Below are 17,431 nucleotides of genomic sequence, written 5' to 3' on the forward strand. Positions count from 1 at the left end.
GTTAATAATTATTATACATTCCTGATAAATTGACATTTTATCATCTTTCCTACTAGTACATTTTTGTTTCAAAGTCTATTTTGTCTGATATTAGTATAGCCACTCCATCTTTCTTATGGTTGCTATTTACATATCTTTTTCTGTTCTTTTACTTTCAACCTATTTGCATATTTGAAAGTGTCTTGTAGGCAACACACAGCTGGATCTTGTTTTCTTGTCTACTTTTGTCTTTTGGATTATTTAATCCAGTCACACAACATAATTATTGATGTAGTTGAATTATACATGAGTTGAACTTATTTCTGCCATTTTTTGTTTTCTAAATATCTTTTTATTGCATTTAATAATTGCTTTATACTTTATTGCTTTACTTCTGCTTCTTTTGTATTACACAAATATTTTCTAGTATAACATTTTAATTCTATTTTTTAGTTATTTATTTTGAGTTACTTCCTTAATGGCTTCACAAGGGCTTATACATACCTTATCAGAATATACAACAGATTTTTACTAACCCAGTTTCAATGAAATATAGAATCTTCTATATAGCTCTATTCTCTTCCTCTTTTTGTGCTTTCTGTTATATATGTTACATCTATTTTATAATTGCAACTGTTTTTATAGTTGTTTTATATAACTTAAAGTCTAAGAAGAGCAAATATATATAGTTACATTTTCATATTTATTACTGGTGTCACTTGTTCCTATGATTTCAAGTTACTGTCTCCTGTTACTTCCTTGCTTCCGTACAGCTTTGCTTTCACCCACCTTTGTGCTGATATTGAGAAATATTACATTTTGTTTTACTCCCAATAATACAATTATACACATTGTTTTACATATTTGCTTTTTTAATCAGCTAAGGGATGAAAGGAAAATAAATATGTATTTATATTCTTTTATAATTACCTTTACTGGTGTTTTTTTCTTCTCATGTGTATTCAAATTACTCTCTAGGGTCACCTTCTGAAAGGATCTGAAGCCTTAAGAACTTCCTTCAGCCTTTGTTGTAAGGTGGGTCTGGTAGGAACACATTTTCTGTTACCTGGGAATGACTTTATTTTGGTTTCATGTTTAAAAGATAGTTTTGTGGGATATAAGATTCTTAGCTAATTTTTTTTGAGTAGTCTGTCAGCCCACTGCTTCTAGTCTCATTTGTTTTGCATTTATTCTGAGGGATAATATTGTTGGATGTAGAATTCTTTTTTTTTGTTGTTTTTTTTGCAGTACATGGGCCTCTCACTGTTGTGGCCTCTCCCGTTGCAGAGCACAGGCTCCGGACGCACAGGCTCAGCGGCCATGGCTCACGGGCCCAGCTGCTCCGTGGGGGATCTTCCCGGACCGGGACACGAATCCGTGTCCCCTGCATCAGCAGGCGGACTCTCAACCACTGCGCCACCAGGGGAGCCCTGGATGTAGAATTCTTGATTTACTGTTCCTTTTCTTCCTGTACCTAAAATATGTCTTTCACTGACTTCTGGTCTCCATTATTTCTGATGAGAAGTCAACTGTTAGTTATATTGTTTCTTTATATGAAATAAATCATATTTTCTCACTGCTTTCAAGATTTTCCCAACAGTTTGACTCTTAAGTGTCTAGGTGTGGTTCTCTTTGTGCTTATCCTGGGTTTTACTGAAGTTCTTGAATCTGTAGGTTAATCTTTTTCATCAAATTTAGGAAGTTTTCAGCTATTATTTTCCCCAATATTTCTTATGTCCTCCCCTCCTCCACAGACTCCCATTACATATATTGACATGCTTGATGTCCCACGGATTTCAGTATAAATCTTGCCTATAACAAAATGGGGCCCTCTCTTTACATTTTTTCTGATTCCATTTAATTTTCAAAACTTGGTTCACTGGCTATTAGTTAAGAATTAGGTATTATATTCTTTCAGAAATAGTAAGGAGAATAGTATTTAGATCTTTGTTCTGAATACAGAGGAACATAAGAGATGACAAAAGTGAAATAGTAATAAGTGAACTGATATGAAATGGAAGAAAACGGTTTCCAGTTACAAAATAAGAATTCTCTTCATAAATAGTAACTAAAAAGGAAAAATGAGAGAATGACAGTAGAACAGTAGTGTTCCTCTTGAGACAATGTTTATAAAACCTTAAATGTAATCTTTAATGAAAAAGTCATATGCATTATATAAAAAGGGGTCATTATGAGTGATGTGGAGATACTTACATATGCATTCTTAAAAATACCACATCCCTTATACAGATTTAAAATATTTTTAAGCTACATTTATGAGCCTTTCAAAAGAATGGTGCTATGTCAACTAAAGGACAACCAATAAATATAATTAGTTCTTCATCAACACAGTAAGGTTAACAACAATATTAAAATACTTTCCCTCATAGGCAAATGTGTAATTAGCAAACAATGTACAGCACAGAAACAAGAAAAAGTGTTTTAAGTTTAGTTATTTTGGTAGGTTTTTCTAATACACATAATTGTCAACAACTTATTATAAAAAACCCTACATATACAATTAATAAATACTTGATCAAGTCTTTTAAAATATAATCAGAATGAAATGTGTAGAAAAAGACATTTCAAAGTCATAGCAGTTACTACTATCACAATATTTAATCATTTTTACAATAGGTCTGCTGGTTCATTTCAATTCAATCCATTCTCAGAACCATCACATTTCTTGCTGAATTTGATTTAGAGCAAAAGCAAGTTGCTTAATTTTTATTTCCATTGCTTTTTTGTTCTTGCATGTTTCTTCCAGAAGTCCACGCATTTCTTCTTCAACTTGATGAACCTAAATCAACATATAAATTTTATAACATTTACATTTCTTAATGAAAATGTATTTTAAAAAATGCAAAAAAGTGAAAAATTTATTCTTATACATTTTGTATTTTGTGATGTCCATTTAAAGCAGAGGTTAATAAAATGTTAACTTGTTCAAATACTAATAGGGAAAATGTTATACTGTATACAAAGTACTTACATGTGTATTATCCATTTATTTCTCATAGGTTCTTGTGATTAACACATGGTAATTTATTTTAACTCTATTTTATAATTTAGAAAACTTGTTCAAGTTGTGTAGCTTCTCAGGAGCATATTTGGATGATACCCAGTCTTCTGACTTAATCTTTCCACTGTCCTGTGCTGATTATGAATGCTGAATCATGAATTTGACTTTAAAAACTGAAACAACCTCCGTTTCCAAAGAAACTCTTTAATTTAAACACTGCATTTCTAAAATTGCTGGTGGTGGTTATAAATGACCATATTTTTGAGAGATCATCTTATGATTTTATTGTTAACCTACATTCTCCTAGGATTCAATGTATTTGATACTATTAATTTCTGCTTGAAACTCTCTCCTATCATACAACATTCCTGAGAGTATTACCAGTATCATCATCCCTTTCTGTTTACTTCCCTCTTCCTAATCTCTAATACAGACTTCCTAATTTTTTTCCCTTTGAAAACATTTTTCCTAATTTAAATGATCACCTCTATGTGATGCCTTACAATTTTTTTTCATGATTACCGCATTTAAGCTTTGGTGAAATTTTTCTATTCTCTAACAAACACCTCCCTTCGATATTACATCATATTGGCAAGATGTCCATAATCAAACACAGTATTTTCCTTTTAGCTAAAGGCCTAATTTTATACTTTATTTAGTAATACCTAATGTACTCTTGTTCAACGATCGGTAGATTTTAAATAAAATATCTGAAACATCTGTTAACTTGAAATGAAATAAAGAACTAAATTTTGAACAAGTTATATTTCCTTATTCATTGTGATTATTTCCAAAGACCTAAATCCCCCTTTCTGGTTACACAGACTCCTGATAGTAATGTCATTTAATTATACAACCTTGATTATAATATATGAAGTATCACTTTCCTTTTCTATTAACTCTTTTCCTTTTCCAGTTGCTGATTTATAAATCTCCAGTCTTAAAGACTTTTATCTGTTTCTTATTATTACTTCAAAATCAGGGAAAAATGGAAATTTGTAACTGTCTGCTCATCTAGTGGATCTTAACAGAGGGGTCATATCAGAAGCACCTGTTGAGAAAAATACCTGGGTCTGATCCCAGTCTTAGTGAATGAAAGTCTGAGGGGGAAGCACATGCATATGTATTATTAAAAAGCTCTGCAGGTAATTTTGATGTTTGCCTCTGATTTATTATCATCCTAACCCATTCCTTTGTCAATGATATTAAAATGAGAAATTTGATAGTTTTGAACCCTAACTGATAATAAAACACTCCTTGAGAACTTGTCCTAGGTAGTGATGGATTGTATTTAATACATTCACATTCTCATCTTGCCTATGTGTAACCAAAGGGGCTTCCAGCTGAAATTGGCTAGGGATACAGAAATTTTTATCCAGAGTTCATGGAGCAGGTGCACATCAGAATCAAACTTATAATCTTGGTTTCATTAAAATTATATTCTGCACCTAATCTAAGTATTACCGACATTTTGGTCTGGCTTCATGATTGTACTGGCAATTTTCTTCACATCTATTTGGTTATTAAATCATGCTTCCTTTTCTCTTTTATCATTGTCAAAGATCCAATTTACTTAGCTATAACAATTTAATACTGATTATCAAAGTGAATTTTACTTACAGTACCTTTAAATTTGCAGAATCGATACATTTCTGCTTTTCACTTGCCAGCTGTATTATTTCAGCTTGATGAGCTTCAACAATTGCATCAACTTGTTTTTTAAATGCATCATCCATACTATGAAGCATTTCTATTGCATCCCTTAAAAACAAAACAAACCCACATATCTACTGGTACATATAAAAATTAGGCTGTTTTTGGTCTTTTTAGATGGAAGCTCTTACATTCATATTTTAATGGAAGCATAACTCCATTAAATAGAAAAGGGCTATCTTGGGTAACTAAAGATATAAGTAGTTCACCATCCAACAGAATCTTAGTAACAGAATAGAGTTAGGTAACATCAATGGAAGTTTGTTACACTATTACCCTCTGAAAGTTAGAGTACATTGGTTCTCATTTATTTTGAGTCTAAGAATATGGTTTATAAGCACCTTCTTAGATGCTACTATCAATCTTTTTTTCCTCCATGTATTAGCAGTGTGATAATAATTTGAGGAAGGTTGATAATAATTTGAGGAAGGTTCAAGTTTGTAAGCATATATGTCTGACTTCCCTATGTTAATGCTTAATGGGTAAAACCCTATGTTAATAAATTATAAACAGTATTCACAAAATTTTAGTGCTAAAAGTTTCTTATAGGCCAAATACCCATTCCTTTATATTAAGTATGAATAATTTTATTAAAAACGTTAAGTCCATAATGAACAAACTTCCTGGTTTTGGCACAGCCCATTGTAATAGTGGATTGAACATTGGGACTGAAACCAAGCAAGACCCTGTGGGGCTCCTGGGCATGGAAGCCTTTCTGTGTCCCCATTTCTTGTTTGTAGGGAATAGACTCCAGCCTCCATGACCTTCCCTGAGTTCCAAAGGGCAGATTCAAACAGTTGCTAATGAGGGAAGGGAGGGGATGCAGAGACTAGGGAGAAGACCACCTGACACCAGATTAAAGGAACCAGAGAAGCTCATCGGGAGACCACCTGAGGCCAGATTAAAGGAGTGCAGGCACTGCACACACCCTGATCCTTATTAGCCGCTCCACCCTTGAACCATTGCTATAAAACTCCTCACTTCTCAGGCTGGGACACAGTTTTTTGAGGCACAAGCCTGTTGTGTCCCCCTTTGCCCAGCAAAGCAATAAAGCCATTCTTCTCTATTTCACCCGAACTCTGTCTCTGAGACTTGATTCGGCACCAGTGTACAGGGGATGAGTTTTCAGCATCAGGACCATGAATCAAAAGTCTTTTTTTTTTATTCCCAGTTGCAACAGTTGGTAGCTATGTGACTAAGGGTGAGTCACAAACTCTGTGTTTAAAGTTTGTCAACTATAAAACACAATAGTCCTGCCTGTTCAGCCAACCTCACAAAATTATTGCTGGGTTCAAAATAAGATATAAGAAAAAAATCAATTTATACATTATAAGAAACTATGCAAATAAAATCTATTCTTATGAACAATAATTTACTTATTTTATTAAAATTCCATTAAATTAAAAATCATATTATCAATCTTAGTCATAAAAGCATTAATGTATAAAATCAGGCCTTTATTGTTTTGCTCTTAAAGACATGATAAACAATGCAATATAAGAGATTCTAAAAACTGTCAGGCTTTATGATTTTTATTAAGTTTAGGAACTGCTAGTTATATGAAATGATTGTTTCTTTTAGGATCAAAAGGACTCCAAACTGCAAAGCTGTGACCAGCAGGAAAGAAAACTGCAATAGGTTCCAAGTCAAGGTCTCTGTATTAGTGCTTGGTTGTAAAGCAAAGTGGAACAGGGTCCATTAGCAAATAAACAAATGACTGTATTATCAATCAAAACTTTCTGGGGAGTAAAATAACACCTTTTCAAAGAATTAAAATATGAGAAATCAAATTTCCAGGTTCTATTAGACTTGATATAATGGGAACCTCTCTCTCTCTATATGAGATTTTTGGGCTACCTATATGCCATGTTATCTATGCCATTCTGTATCTTGACATGAGCACTGGTCACTAAACCATGCTACCTAATTTTTAAGGCAGTCAACTTTGTAAATTATTTTAACAAGTCTAGTTATACAGCTTACAAGGTAAAACCCTCATTTCCTCTAGAGTATTTTATAAAATCCATAAAACAATGGCATATATGTATACATTTCCTTCCCCTTCTTTAAAATCAACTCTTATCCTCAGCTGGTGCAGGCCAACTGCTACCTAAATCTGTTTTAGCTTCTTCAGGAGCTCACTGTCCCTGGTAGTCAGTGATTTCCTCCTCTAAACTCCACATACAACAGCCAAAAATATCACTTGCTGCTTTCATTCAAACAGAGTTTGAAAATAATAATTACAGTAATAAAAATGAAATATTTATACAGAAATTACTATGTGTCAGGCACTATTTAAATGCTAAATAACCCATACAAACCATATATATATACATAAATACACATATATATAAAGTTTAAACCTCACATCAAACATTAAAGTAGGAACTATTATAATCATTTTATAGATGGAATGGAAATAAAGTACTTGGCAAATACCTATGTCCAGCATGTTTTTACCCTCCTCACCCCCATCCCCCCGCTGTCCTACACAACCCACCCATCCCAATTCAGTTTTATGTTTAAAGATATCCCACATACTTTAGGACTTAATCCTTACTTTTGCAGTTCAATACTTTTGTCTCTTTCTGCTTTAAGTTTCCTTTCTTTGTTTTCAAAGTTTTCTTTCACTTCTTTTACTTGCATTTCAAGATGACACAGAAGCTCTCCTTTATCATGCCACTTCTGATTAAGTGTACTAATATGAGAAGAAATAATTTAAAAAATAAAATTGGTTATATGAAATTATTAAGCCACACGTAATTTCTCAAAAGGAAATTCGTAAAATACCTGTAAGCTTTTCTAATTTCTTCAAGTTCTAATTCCTTTACTTTCAACTGCTGTTTTAGTTTTTCTTTTCTTTCATTGTGTCTTTCTAGTTTCTCAATTATTTCATCCAGTTGTGAAGATTTTTCATCAAGCTGTTCTTGGGTACATTTTTGTATTTCAGTGATCTTTTCGTGTAATATTTTGATTTGTTCCTCTCTTTCCTGTAAACACTTCATTTTTACAGAAAAAAAATCATTATTTAAAAAAATAATTATTTTTATTAATCTTGAATGTCTCATTTCCTAATTAATTCAATATGGTTTAAAGTTATAAAAACTATAGATTAAAAAATAAATTGAACAAAGAATGTTTTAGAAAAGATTTACAAAACATTTTAAAAATCACAATCAATAAGGAATAGCACTACTACTATGTTTTAACTGCCACTAAGAAAGATGCACTATTTACACTTTTTATTTCATTAAGTTAGTAACTACCAACCACACAGAGGGAGTAGAAGGAAAAGAAAACTGTGCAATGAAAATTTCAATTAACATGGAATACAGCAAAGACTTATGTTCACTGTTCATGTATGATACAAATTAAAATGCTATTTCTACTATGCTAACAAGCATCTTCTGCATTAGGATGAGCAAATACTTTAAAATAAAGTATGATTTCATCACTATTACAATGTCACATGAAAATAGGCTCTACATCCCCCCAAACTTCCTTTATTATATCTTCTATACTGTGAGTCATACTTTATCCTCTATTTGCATATTACAAATCAGAGGATAATGAAAGCTCAAGACCGCCTTAGGCACTGTTAAGTGTTTGCAGGTATTAGGCCTTATATGGGTTATTTACTTCAATGAACATGTTTGCTTTAAGGGGGTATGCCTGGAGGCAGGAACAGCCCTGCTATAACACCAACTACTGATATCAGTCTCTGAAAGTGAGAAAAGATGAAATTGGCAGTTTTTGTTTTACCCTGTTTCCCCTGCCCCACCTTGTCTTTTTTTCCCTTTTGGGAAGAAGATGGAGGCAAACAAACAAATACTGAACAAGGCTAATTTAGGCATGAATTCATCACTATTTTAAAAAATGTGGTTCAATTCCTCAGTGTGTTATATATCTAAAAATTCTAAGCAAAGATATCAGGTAGTCTTCTAGTCTTGATAACATTTGCATAAAAGGCATGAATTGTTTATTTTCTCCTCACAACTCTCGTACTTGAGTAATACTTAAGTAAGTACTTAGAGGAGAGCAGTCTTGACACATTATATTAGGAATCCACAAAAGCTATAGAAGATTCTTATGAAAAACCCCATTAATAAAAAGAATAACATTGTAGCATCAGAGAATTTTGTGATCCATACTTAAAAGTACCAAAATAATACACAGGAGGAAACCAAATCTCAAAAGATTTGTTTCTAATTTCCATAGTCAGAAGCTAACTACAGGATCTACTTAACTGAAAACATTGAACTCCAAATTTTGCAGATTAGGTCATTATCCCTTCAAGTTATTAGCTATGATGAATTTACTGCTAAAAGAAATTATGCCTAGCTATCTCTGTATGTTCTGTGATTAGATGGAATGTACCATTAATGCTCATATCTTTGAGACTGATACAGTGTTCTTTAAAGTAAATGTACTAAGTTGTGAAAAGAAAAATGATGAGTTGAAAATCTGAAAACTTTTTTTTTTAACCAAAAATCTAAGACTAAAAGTCATCTGTTTTTTGGCTCCACTATTTATTCATTTCTAGTCATTTCCCTCCAAAACTCCGCTCAGAGATTAATAAGCAGTAGTCTTACCGTGGAAGCAGTTATGTCAACCACAAGTATTATATACCAAGTATAGATTTTTAAAACAAGAAAAAATGCTCACTGCTAAAAAATTTAAATAATTTTCAGTGTAGCTTGGCATGTATGACAGATATAATTGAAATTCTGGTTTCATGCAAAACCAGAAAACAAGTATAATTGTTTAGGGTTATACAGTTAAATCATTCACAGCCTAAATCTAGCTATGGATATAGTAACATGGTGATAAATATGTTTCTTTATTTTCTGTACTTGACGAAGTTAAGTTCTCAAGGAGTTTCCTAAAAATGACTAAGGGAAAAAAAAATCAAATCTTAGGTAGTTATAATTACTGTAAAGAATGAGTTCCTAACTTTATGGGTGATAATCTCACAAGTTTCTTAAAAACCCTTTCTCAGCTATTTTTATACCTTAAAGATAATCTCTAGAAGAAAATTTTGGAGTTCAAATTTGATTCACTGTTCAAGTTAACTTTCAGAATATTTCTCTGGAAATTTTCATGTAAGATACTTTGAAACAAGTGATCCTGTTAGTATTCTCTCTTAAGATAGGCCATATTGAAGAAAAGGGTAAAAACGGTTTCCCTTGGGAACAAGCAAGAATCTTTTACATTCTTTCTATTCAGATACTTTAAAATATAGGATAGCAGGTTCTGTCATAATTTCGAAATGTGAATTAGCAATATTGGAAGATACTAAACAATGAAAAGTTTAAATAAAATATTTGTTTTTGTGGTTCCTAACCCTTTATGGACCCACTACTTCCAATTATTTCAAAGGGCCATAATAACATTTTCCGTAAAATTTTGAGGTAAAAGTAATTTCAAGTTAATAAGTTAATAAATAAATGTCATATATAACTTTTAAAAGCGAAGAGGCAAACATAAAAGAAAAAACATGATAATATGTCTTAAATTCCGTAACAGCTGGGATGCACTGAGACAAATATTTATTATTATACTATGATCCACAGATTTTTCAAACTTTCCACATGTTCTTTTCCTATAATAAAATGTCAAACTTACTTCTTTTAATTTTCCAATGGTTTCAGTTTGGTCTTCTACGATTTTGCACTTAATTCTTAATGTGTCATTATCACGTTCACTTGCCTTTCGCAGAGATTCATTCTCCTTACACAAACTTTCAATTTGAGCCTCTAGTCTCCCATGATTTTGGGCTAGAGAAGATTCTAAGAAACAAACATCATCAGTAAAAACTTAAAAAGACCTTGGAGAATTTATATTTTATGAACATCTAATTTTACAATGTATAATATAGTAAATTAAAAGAAAAGCTGAATAAAGAAACAAAATATATAGTAGTACAATATGAAGAGGAAAGGGGAAAAGAACAAAAAGGCCTTCTAAACAACTGTGGCTATTTGAGAACCTAAAACCACAAATCATGAACAAGTAACTCAGACATGAAATATTTAATGGGTCATGTTATGCTGTCCAAACAAAATCATATTATAGATTTCTATATGGAATGGACAAATGAACAATGTTCCATTTAGGCCAACACCTACTATTCATAATTTGTGAAGTCTCTAAGAATGCCTTAAAATGGTGTATATCTCTTGCCTTATGGTGACTGGAAAGGGAATGAGACTGAAGGTAAGTTTATCTGAACCTAAAGTGGTTTTCATTCATAAACGATTTCACATTTCTCCACATATAACAACATAAATGTTAGCAACATTTTTAGCTAAAAAAAAATGAATGCTGCATATGTACAAATAATTTAAAATCACTAGATAAGAAAGAAATGTATACCTGTTCAGAAACGTAATCAAATTATAGTGGGGAAGAAAACCAACAGCAAAAAAATCAGAGCTATAACTTCATAACAGGTGTAATAAACTACTTCCCAATTCCTAAGTATAATTTCATTCCTGTTTGACTGGCAAATGACTACTTCTCCTTTCATATACAGTGTCACCTTCTTTCTTGGTATGTCTAGGCAGAGTTAAGCCCTTCCTTTTCTAATACCCAGATTTGTTGGATTAGCAGAATGGGCTATTTTTTCCCTTTGAAAATTGAGAATTTTACCCTGTTGTGCCAACTCATGTCCCCATACTTTTCTTTCTGTCCTTAAACCATAAATTAGCGATTCCTTGGCTGCTAGTTCGGAAATAAGCTGCATTTTTTCATGCTTGAGAAGTTCTATTTGAATACTCTTCTGCTTGTCATCTTCACTTAAAATTTCAAGTGTGTTGATTTGATTCTGTATACCACCAAAACACATTGGAAAAAAATGCAAAGTAATTATTATATTTAAGTGTTTCTTTATTTTCTTTTTGCATTTTATAATGAGAAAAAATGCTATTTAAGCAAATACAAAGTAAATGTTCCTAAATTTTACATCAAAAAATGTTTAAATTTTATTAACTAAAGATAAATGTAGGTCATGAAATAAAAAGTCAAATTTTAAGAGCCTACTCCTTTAAATGCTCTGAATTTTATTTAATATCTTAAAAGAGCAACTACACATGTAATACTCAAAATTTCTCACCAAATATTCAATATTTATATCAATAGTCTAAAGGTTACTTATAGAAAGTGAGTCCTTTTGGGCAAAATACCACTAATATTTAAAATTGAGACTATAGAAATAAAGTAATTAAAAAATTATTATAGTTAGGTATATGTAAAAACAACCACTACCACAAAATTAATATATCAACAATTCATGTATTTCCCAAACTTCAACCACCTGTATCACTGTAAAACTGGTACATTTACTTAGTATGCTTCTTAAAATTAATTCACGTATTTTACTTAAATACTATTTTAGTGTAAGCAATACAATCTGTGCAATCATGGTTTATCTCCTAATTATATTACTTTTCACACACGTTAAGAATATATAAGTAGTGTTATCTAGTTCATAATTGTGTACTTCCTCAAATCATCACAATATTCTTGAGAAAATGACATAAAAAATTAAAAAGGAAATATAATGTTACAATGTCTTACCTGTAAATTTGTTGCTGTTTCCTGTTTCAATTTAGAAACTTCTGCCAGTTTTGTTTTTTGTTCCTTCACCATACTGGTTAGATCTTTAATTAAAGAGGAAGATTCATTTTCTTTTCGTTGAGCCCAAACAAGAGCATTCTTGCTCTTTGCTAATTCAGTTGCAACATTTTCAAAACCATCTTTAACCTATATTTCAAAATTGCATTATAAATAGCAGTTCTGCAAATATTTGGAAAATACCTGTTTCTGGAAACAGCTTACTTCTTTCATTTTTAGAATCAGAATAAAACTGACAGATAATTGGCTTTGCAGGCTAGCCAGGCGATACGTGTTTGTGTTGTAAGTCCTCAACCCTGCTATTATAACATAAAAGCAGCCACAGATACTATGTAAACAAGTGGGCATGACTCTGTTCTAATAAAACTTTATTAATAGAGCCTGGAGACTTTAGTTTGCCAATCCCTGCTCTATAGTAATAGAGAATTCAGGTTTCCTAATTCCTATTCGTGCTCTCTTTACTTGACCATTTATAACCTCACTTAGCTTTGGCAATAGCACTGAAGATTAGCTATTATTTATGTGAAAAAATAAGGCTCTAAGAATTTAAGTAATTTGGTTAAGATCATATAGCCAACATGCAAATAGAGCTAGAATTCTAAAACGTAGTCTTATCAAACCATATCTTGTTGATTCTGTTTTCAATAAAAAGCTAGACGCCATTCTTACATCTTTAAATCTTCTGGCTTCAACAGTTAAAGCAATACGGAATTCATTTTCTAAATCCATATACTGTTGGTTTAATGCATCAATTTTGTCTTGGTATTCTTTTATAACTTGTTCATGTTTTCTCTCTTCTTTAGCAACTTCTTTAGCTAAGGCTTCCTGGAACTCAGCTTCACTAAAAAACTCCCTTGTTTCAAGGTCTTTCCTGGGATGAAAAACAAATAAAAATCACAGGATGCTGTTTATCTAGAAAGAAAAACTTTAAAGGTCTTTTAAATAGTTATTAAATGTTCTATATTCCCTATTGCTAAAGATCAGCTCCTCACTTTCACACACAGAAAACTAGGGATAGGATGGTAGATACAGAAAGAATATGAGTTTTGATTGCGTATTCGGTGGTGACAGGGATAAGAGGAGTATGCCAAATCTTAACTTCACTGAGATAGTTCAGAATCATTTTATGGTTTCTAAAATTCTTTGGGTGCATTCACAGAAGTCAGGTTCTGTCTCACTGCATCTTCTACTTTGGTTGAGTCTTTGACATAAAATAAATACAGTCTGACTGGTCCTGGTGGCTGGTTAATTGAAAACAACAGTTATGTGTGAAATTTCACCAATCTTTTAATATAGGGCCAGTTTTTTAATTTCAATGTGAATTCATTCTTCAGAGTTCTCCATTATTTTTCTTGAATAAATCAAACTCATAAAACAAAACCCATTACTTCTGGTTTTGGTTTCTTTAAACTAGAACAAGTTAAAAGATATCTGAAAAGAAAATTAAGTGCCAATTTTTAGATTTTTGTGATTATTTGCCCCCCAATCTTTTATAGTTGTCTTGACCACATATATGATGACAATTTTCCCCAGAGCATCAAAATTTAATTTATATATTAAAATTTGATTTATACAAGGACAAAACCAAAACAGGCCTGAGAACAAACACAATTAACTCATGGCAATCATACAATTCAACTGGTAGTAAGCAGATAACTAGCTGAATGTGCTTAAATTACTGTGGACTTTAAAAAGCAGGTGTTGGCAAACTACAGCCCATAGACCAAATCTGGCCTGCTGTCCTTCTTGTGGGGAAGTAAACTTTTACTGAAACACAACCATGCCCATTCATTTATGTGCTGTGTATGGTTACTTTTGTGGTACAAAGAGATAGCTTTGTGGTATCTATTCAGAGATAGATACCTGAAAAGCCTAAAATATTGATATTTTCTATCTGGACCTTCACAGAGAAAGTTTGTTGAACCCTGCTTCAAAGGGATAAAGAATATTGATAATTTAACAAGTAGTTACTTGGAAGTCAATTAAAACAGCTTTCTCTATATTACAATGATCAATTTTTAGTTGGGCTTAGAGAAATGGAAAATGAGCTTCATTGCTATAAGCCCATACCTCAACCTCAATAAAGTTACTGATTTGTTTTTAAGCTACTAGTTCTAACTCTAAGATTGATTCTAAAGCATACTAGAGCTAACTGTCATTCTCCATGAGCTAACTGTGCCAGACTTCACCACTGCTCAATCACTGTCTAGTCTTGGCAGGGGCAGGGGGTAAAACCAAATAACTTTTTCCTATTTTTAAATGTCCATATTTTCCTAAAATATACATATTTCATTTACCTGTGTTCTTGTTCTTTCAATGCAAGAAGTTCATGAAGTTGTTGCACGTGTTCCTTTTCTTGATGAAGAGAAGTTCTAAGTAAGTTTATTTCTCTATCAGCAGCTATGGCTTTGAGTTCCACCTCTTGGATAAGTCGCATCTGAGTAAAATACACACCATTACAGTATTTAGATAATAATCTCCTCTGCTTCTATTTTAATGTCAGTTGCCCAAAGACAAGTGCCTTCTAAATAATAGGACCTAGGGACTAAGTTGATTTTCAAAATTTATTAAATGCTATGGTCTCATAAAGTGTAGTCTTAGAAGCATCAAACACATTAGCATTAACTCTTATTTCACCACAGACTTTATTGAAAATTTCCATTCAGAAGGCATGAAAATTAAAAGTCTCCAAGTACCCCAAGGAGACATTTAAAAACTGGCTCTTAAACACAAGGCTAACAACCTGCAGCATTTCCACCAACTCTGCTTTGTGAATGTTGGCAGCCCTAATTGAAGAAATGATTCCATAGGTTAAATTACAGGCACATTTAAACTAATTTTTGCGTTCAGCTTAACATCCTTTATGTTTACTATATAATGACATAATTTGTTTCAGGACAGAAGCTATGAATGTGTTAATTCATGGGACTGAGAGTAAAATAGAGAAATACCTGTGCTGCTTGCTGTTGCCTTTTTTGTCTCTCCTTTTTTTCTAATGCTTTTTCCAGGGTTCTTAAGTGTCTAACGTGATCCTCTTGTTGATCTCTTGCTTTAATTAATTCAACAGTTAGTTTTTTAATTTCATTTTGAAGCCTGTGAACCATAATTTCGAGTTGTAGTTTGGAATTTCTCTCTTTAAAAATAATTTCCTTTAGCCTAAAGCATAAATCAAACGTTGCTTTAAGTATATTACACATATAGAAAGATAAAAACTGTACTAAACATTAAAAGTTACAGTAGAGAGGAAGATTTGAAGTATGTTCCAAATTCTCCTTAGATAAAAAACGTTGAAAAACAGTACGCCTTTCGCCCATCCCTGAAACTAGCATTGGGCCAAGAGGGAAAACATTTTACATAAATCAATGAAACTTTATCTAAGAAGATGTAGTACATATATACAGTGGAATATTACTCAGCCATAAAAAGGAATGAAATAGTGCCATTTACAGAAACATGGACAGACCCAGAGATTGTCATACAGAGTGAACTTAAGTCAGAAAGAGAAAAACAAATATCGTATAATATTGCTTATATGTGGAATCTAGAAAAATGGTACAGATGAACTTATTGGCAAAGCAGAAATAGTCACAGATGTAGAGAACAAACTTATGGTTACCAAGGGGGGTGGGGTGAGACAAATTGGGAGACTGGGATTTACATATATATACTACTATGTATAAAATAGATAACTAATGAGAACCTACTGTTTAGCACAGGGAACTCTACTCGGTGCTCTGTGGTGACCTAAATGGGCAGGAAACCTAAAGAAGAGTGGATATATGTATATGTATAACTGATTCACTTTGCTGCACAGCAGAAACTAACACAACATTGTAAAGCAACTATACTCCAATAAAAATTAAAAAAAAAGCACAAAGCTGTAGTAACTAAAACAGTATGGCACTGGCACAAAACCAGACACATTGACCAATGGAACAGAATAGAAAACCTAGAAATAAACCCACACATATATGGTCAACTAATTTTCAACAAAGACCCTAAGAATATATAGTGGAGAAAGGACAGTCTCTTCAATAAATGGTATGGGGAAAACTGGATATCTACATGAAAAAAAATGAAATTGGGTCTTATCTTACACCATACACAAAAATCAACACGAACTGGGTTAAGAACATAGACATAAGACCTGAAACCATAAAACTCCTAGAAGAAAACATAGAAGGAAACTCCATGATATTGATCTCGGAAATGATTTTTCCATGGGGACACCAAAAGCATGAACAAGAAAAGCAAAAATAAACAAGTAGGACTACATCAAAATAAAAAGTTTCTGCACAGCAAAGGAAACAATCAAGAAACTAAAAAGGCAACATGACAAATGGGAAAAAATATTTGCAAACCATATATATGATAATGGGATAATATCCAAAATATGTAAAGAATTCATACAACTCAAAAGCAGAGAAACCACAAATAAACCAATTTTAAAATAGGCAAAACCCCTGAACAGACATTTGTCCAAAAATACACAAATGGCCAAAAAGTATAAAAAACATGTTCAATGCCACTATTCATCAAGAAAATGCAAATCAAAACCACAGTGAGGTATTACCTCACACCTGTTAGGATGGCTATTATCCAAAAGTCAGAAGATAACAAGTCTTAGTGAGGATATGGAGAAAAGGGAGGCCTTATACACTGTTGGTGAGAATTTAAACTGGTGCAGCCATTATGGAAAATAGCATGGAGGTTCTTCAAAAAATTAAAAAACAGAACTACCATAAAAGTGGGATCCACCAATCCCAATTCTGGGTATATATCCAAAGGAAGTGAAACCAGTATCTCAAAGAGAAACCTGCATTCCCATCTACATTGCAGCATTATTTGCAGTATCGAGATATGGAATCAACCTAAATGTCTATTAATGGATGAATGGATGAAAAGGTTATAAATAAATAAATGCCATATTAGTCAGCCTAATAAAGAATGAAATCTGGCCATTTGTGACAAAACGGATGAACGTGGAGGAGATTATGCTAAGTGAAAAAACTGGTGATATCACTTATATGTGGGATCTAAAAAAAGTTGAACTCATGGGACTTCCCCGGTGGTCTAGTGGGT

The 17,431-nt window shown here is 32.4% G+C and overlaps 1 protein-coding gene across 3 annotated transcripts in view; it reads right to left on the bottom strand.

Moving 5' to 3' along the window:
* Positions 1–1,039: 1,039 nt before the first annotated feature.
* The window catches only part of LRRCC1 (leucine rich repeat and coiled-coil centrosomal protein 1), a 36,747-nt gene continuing 20,355 nt past the window's right edge, over positions 1,040–17,431 (bottom strand). For 2 of the 3 annotated variants that reach the window (XM_079901756.1, XM_079901758.1), the window contains 10 exons: positions 15,301–15,505; positions 14,647–14,786; positions 13,019–13,220; positions 12,293–12,478; positions 11,366–11,540; positions 10,340–10,503; positions 7,505–7,713; positions 7,275–7,412; positions 4,627–4,762; positions 1,040–2,779 (listed from right to left, as the gene is read on the bottom strand). In XM_079901756.1, coding sequence (XP_079757882.1) covers positions 2,657–2,779; positions 4,627–4,762; positions 7,275–7,412; positions 7,505–7,713; positions 10,340–10,503; positions 11,366–11,540; positions 12,293–12,478; positions 13,019–13,220; positions 14,647–14,786; positions 15,301–15,505 — 1,678 coding nt within the window. In that variant the 3' untranslated portion in view covers positions 1,040–2,656. The remainder of the gene's footprint in view (positions 2,780–4,626; positions 4,763–7,274; positions 7,413–7,504; positions 7,714–10,339; positions 10,504–11,365; positions 11,541–12,292; positions 12,479–13,018; positions 13,221–14,646; positions 14,787–15,300; positions 15,506–17,431) is intronic. The other variant, XM_079901757.1, reaches the window with a different exon arrangement.

Source organism: Stenella coeruleoalba (assembly GCF_951394435.1).
Source record: "Stenella coeruleoalba genome assembly, chromosome: 17".
Lineage (NCBI taxonomy): Eukaryota > Metazoa > Chordata > Mammalia > Artiodactyla > Delphinidae > Stenella > Stenella coeruleoalba.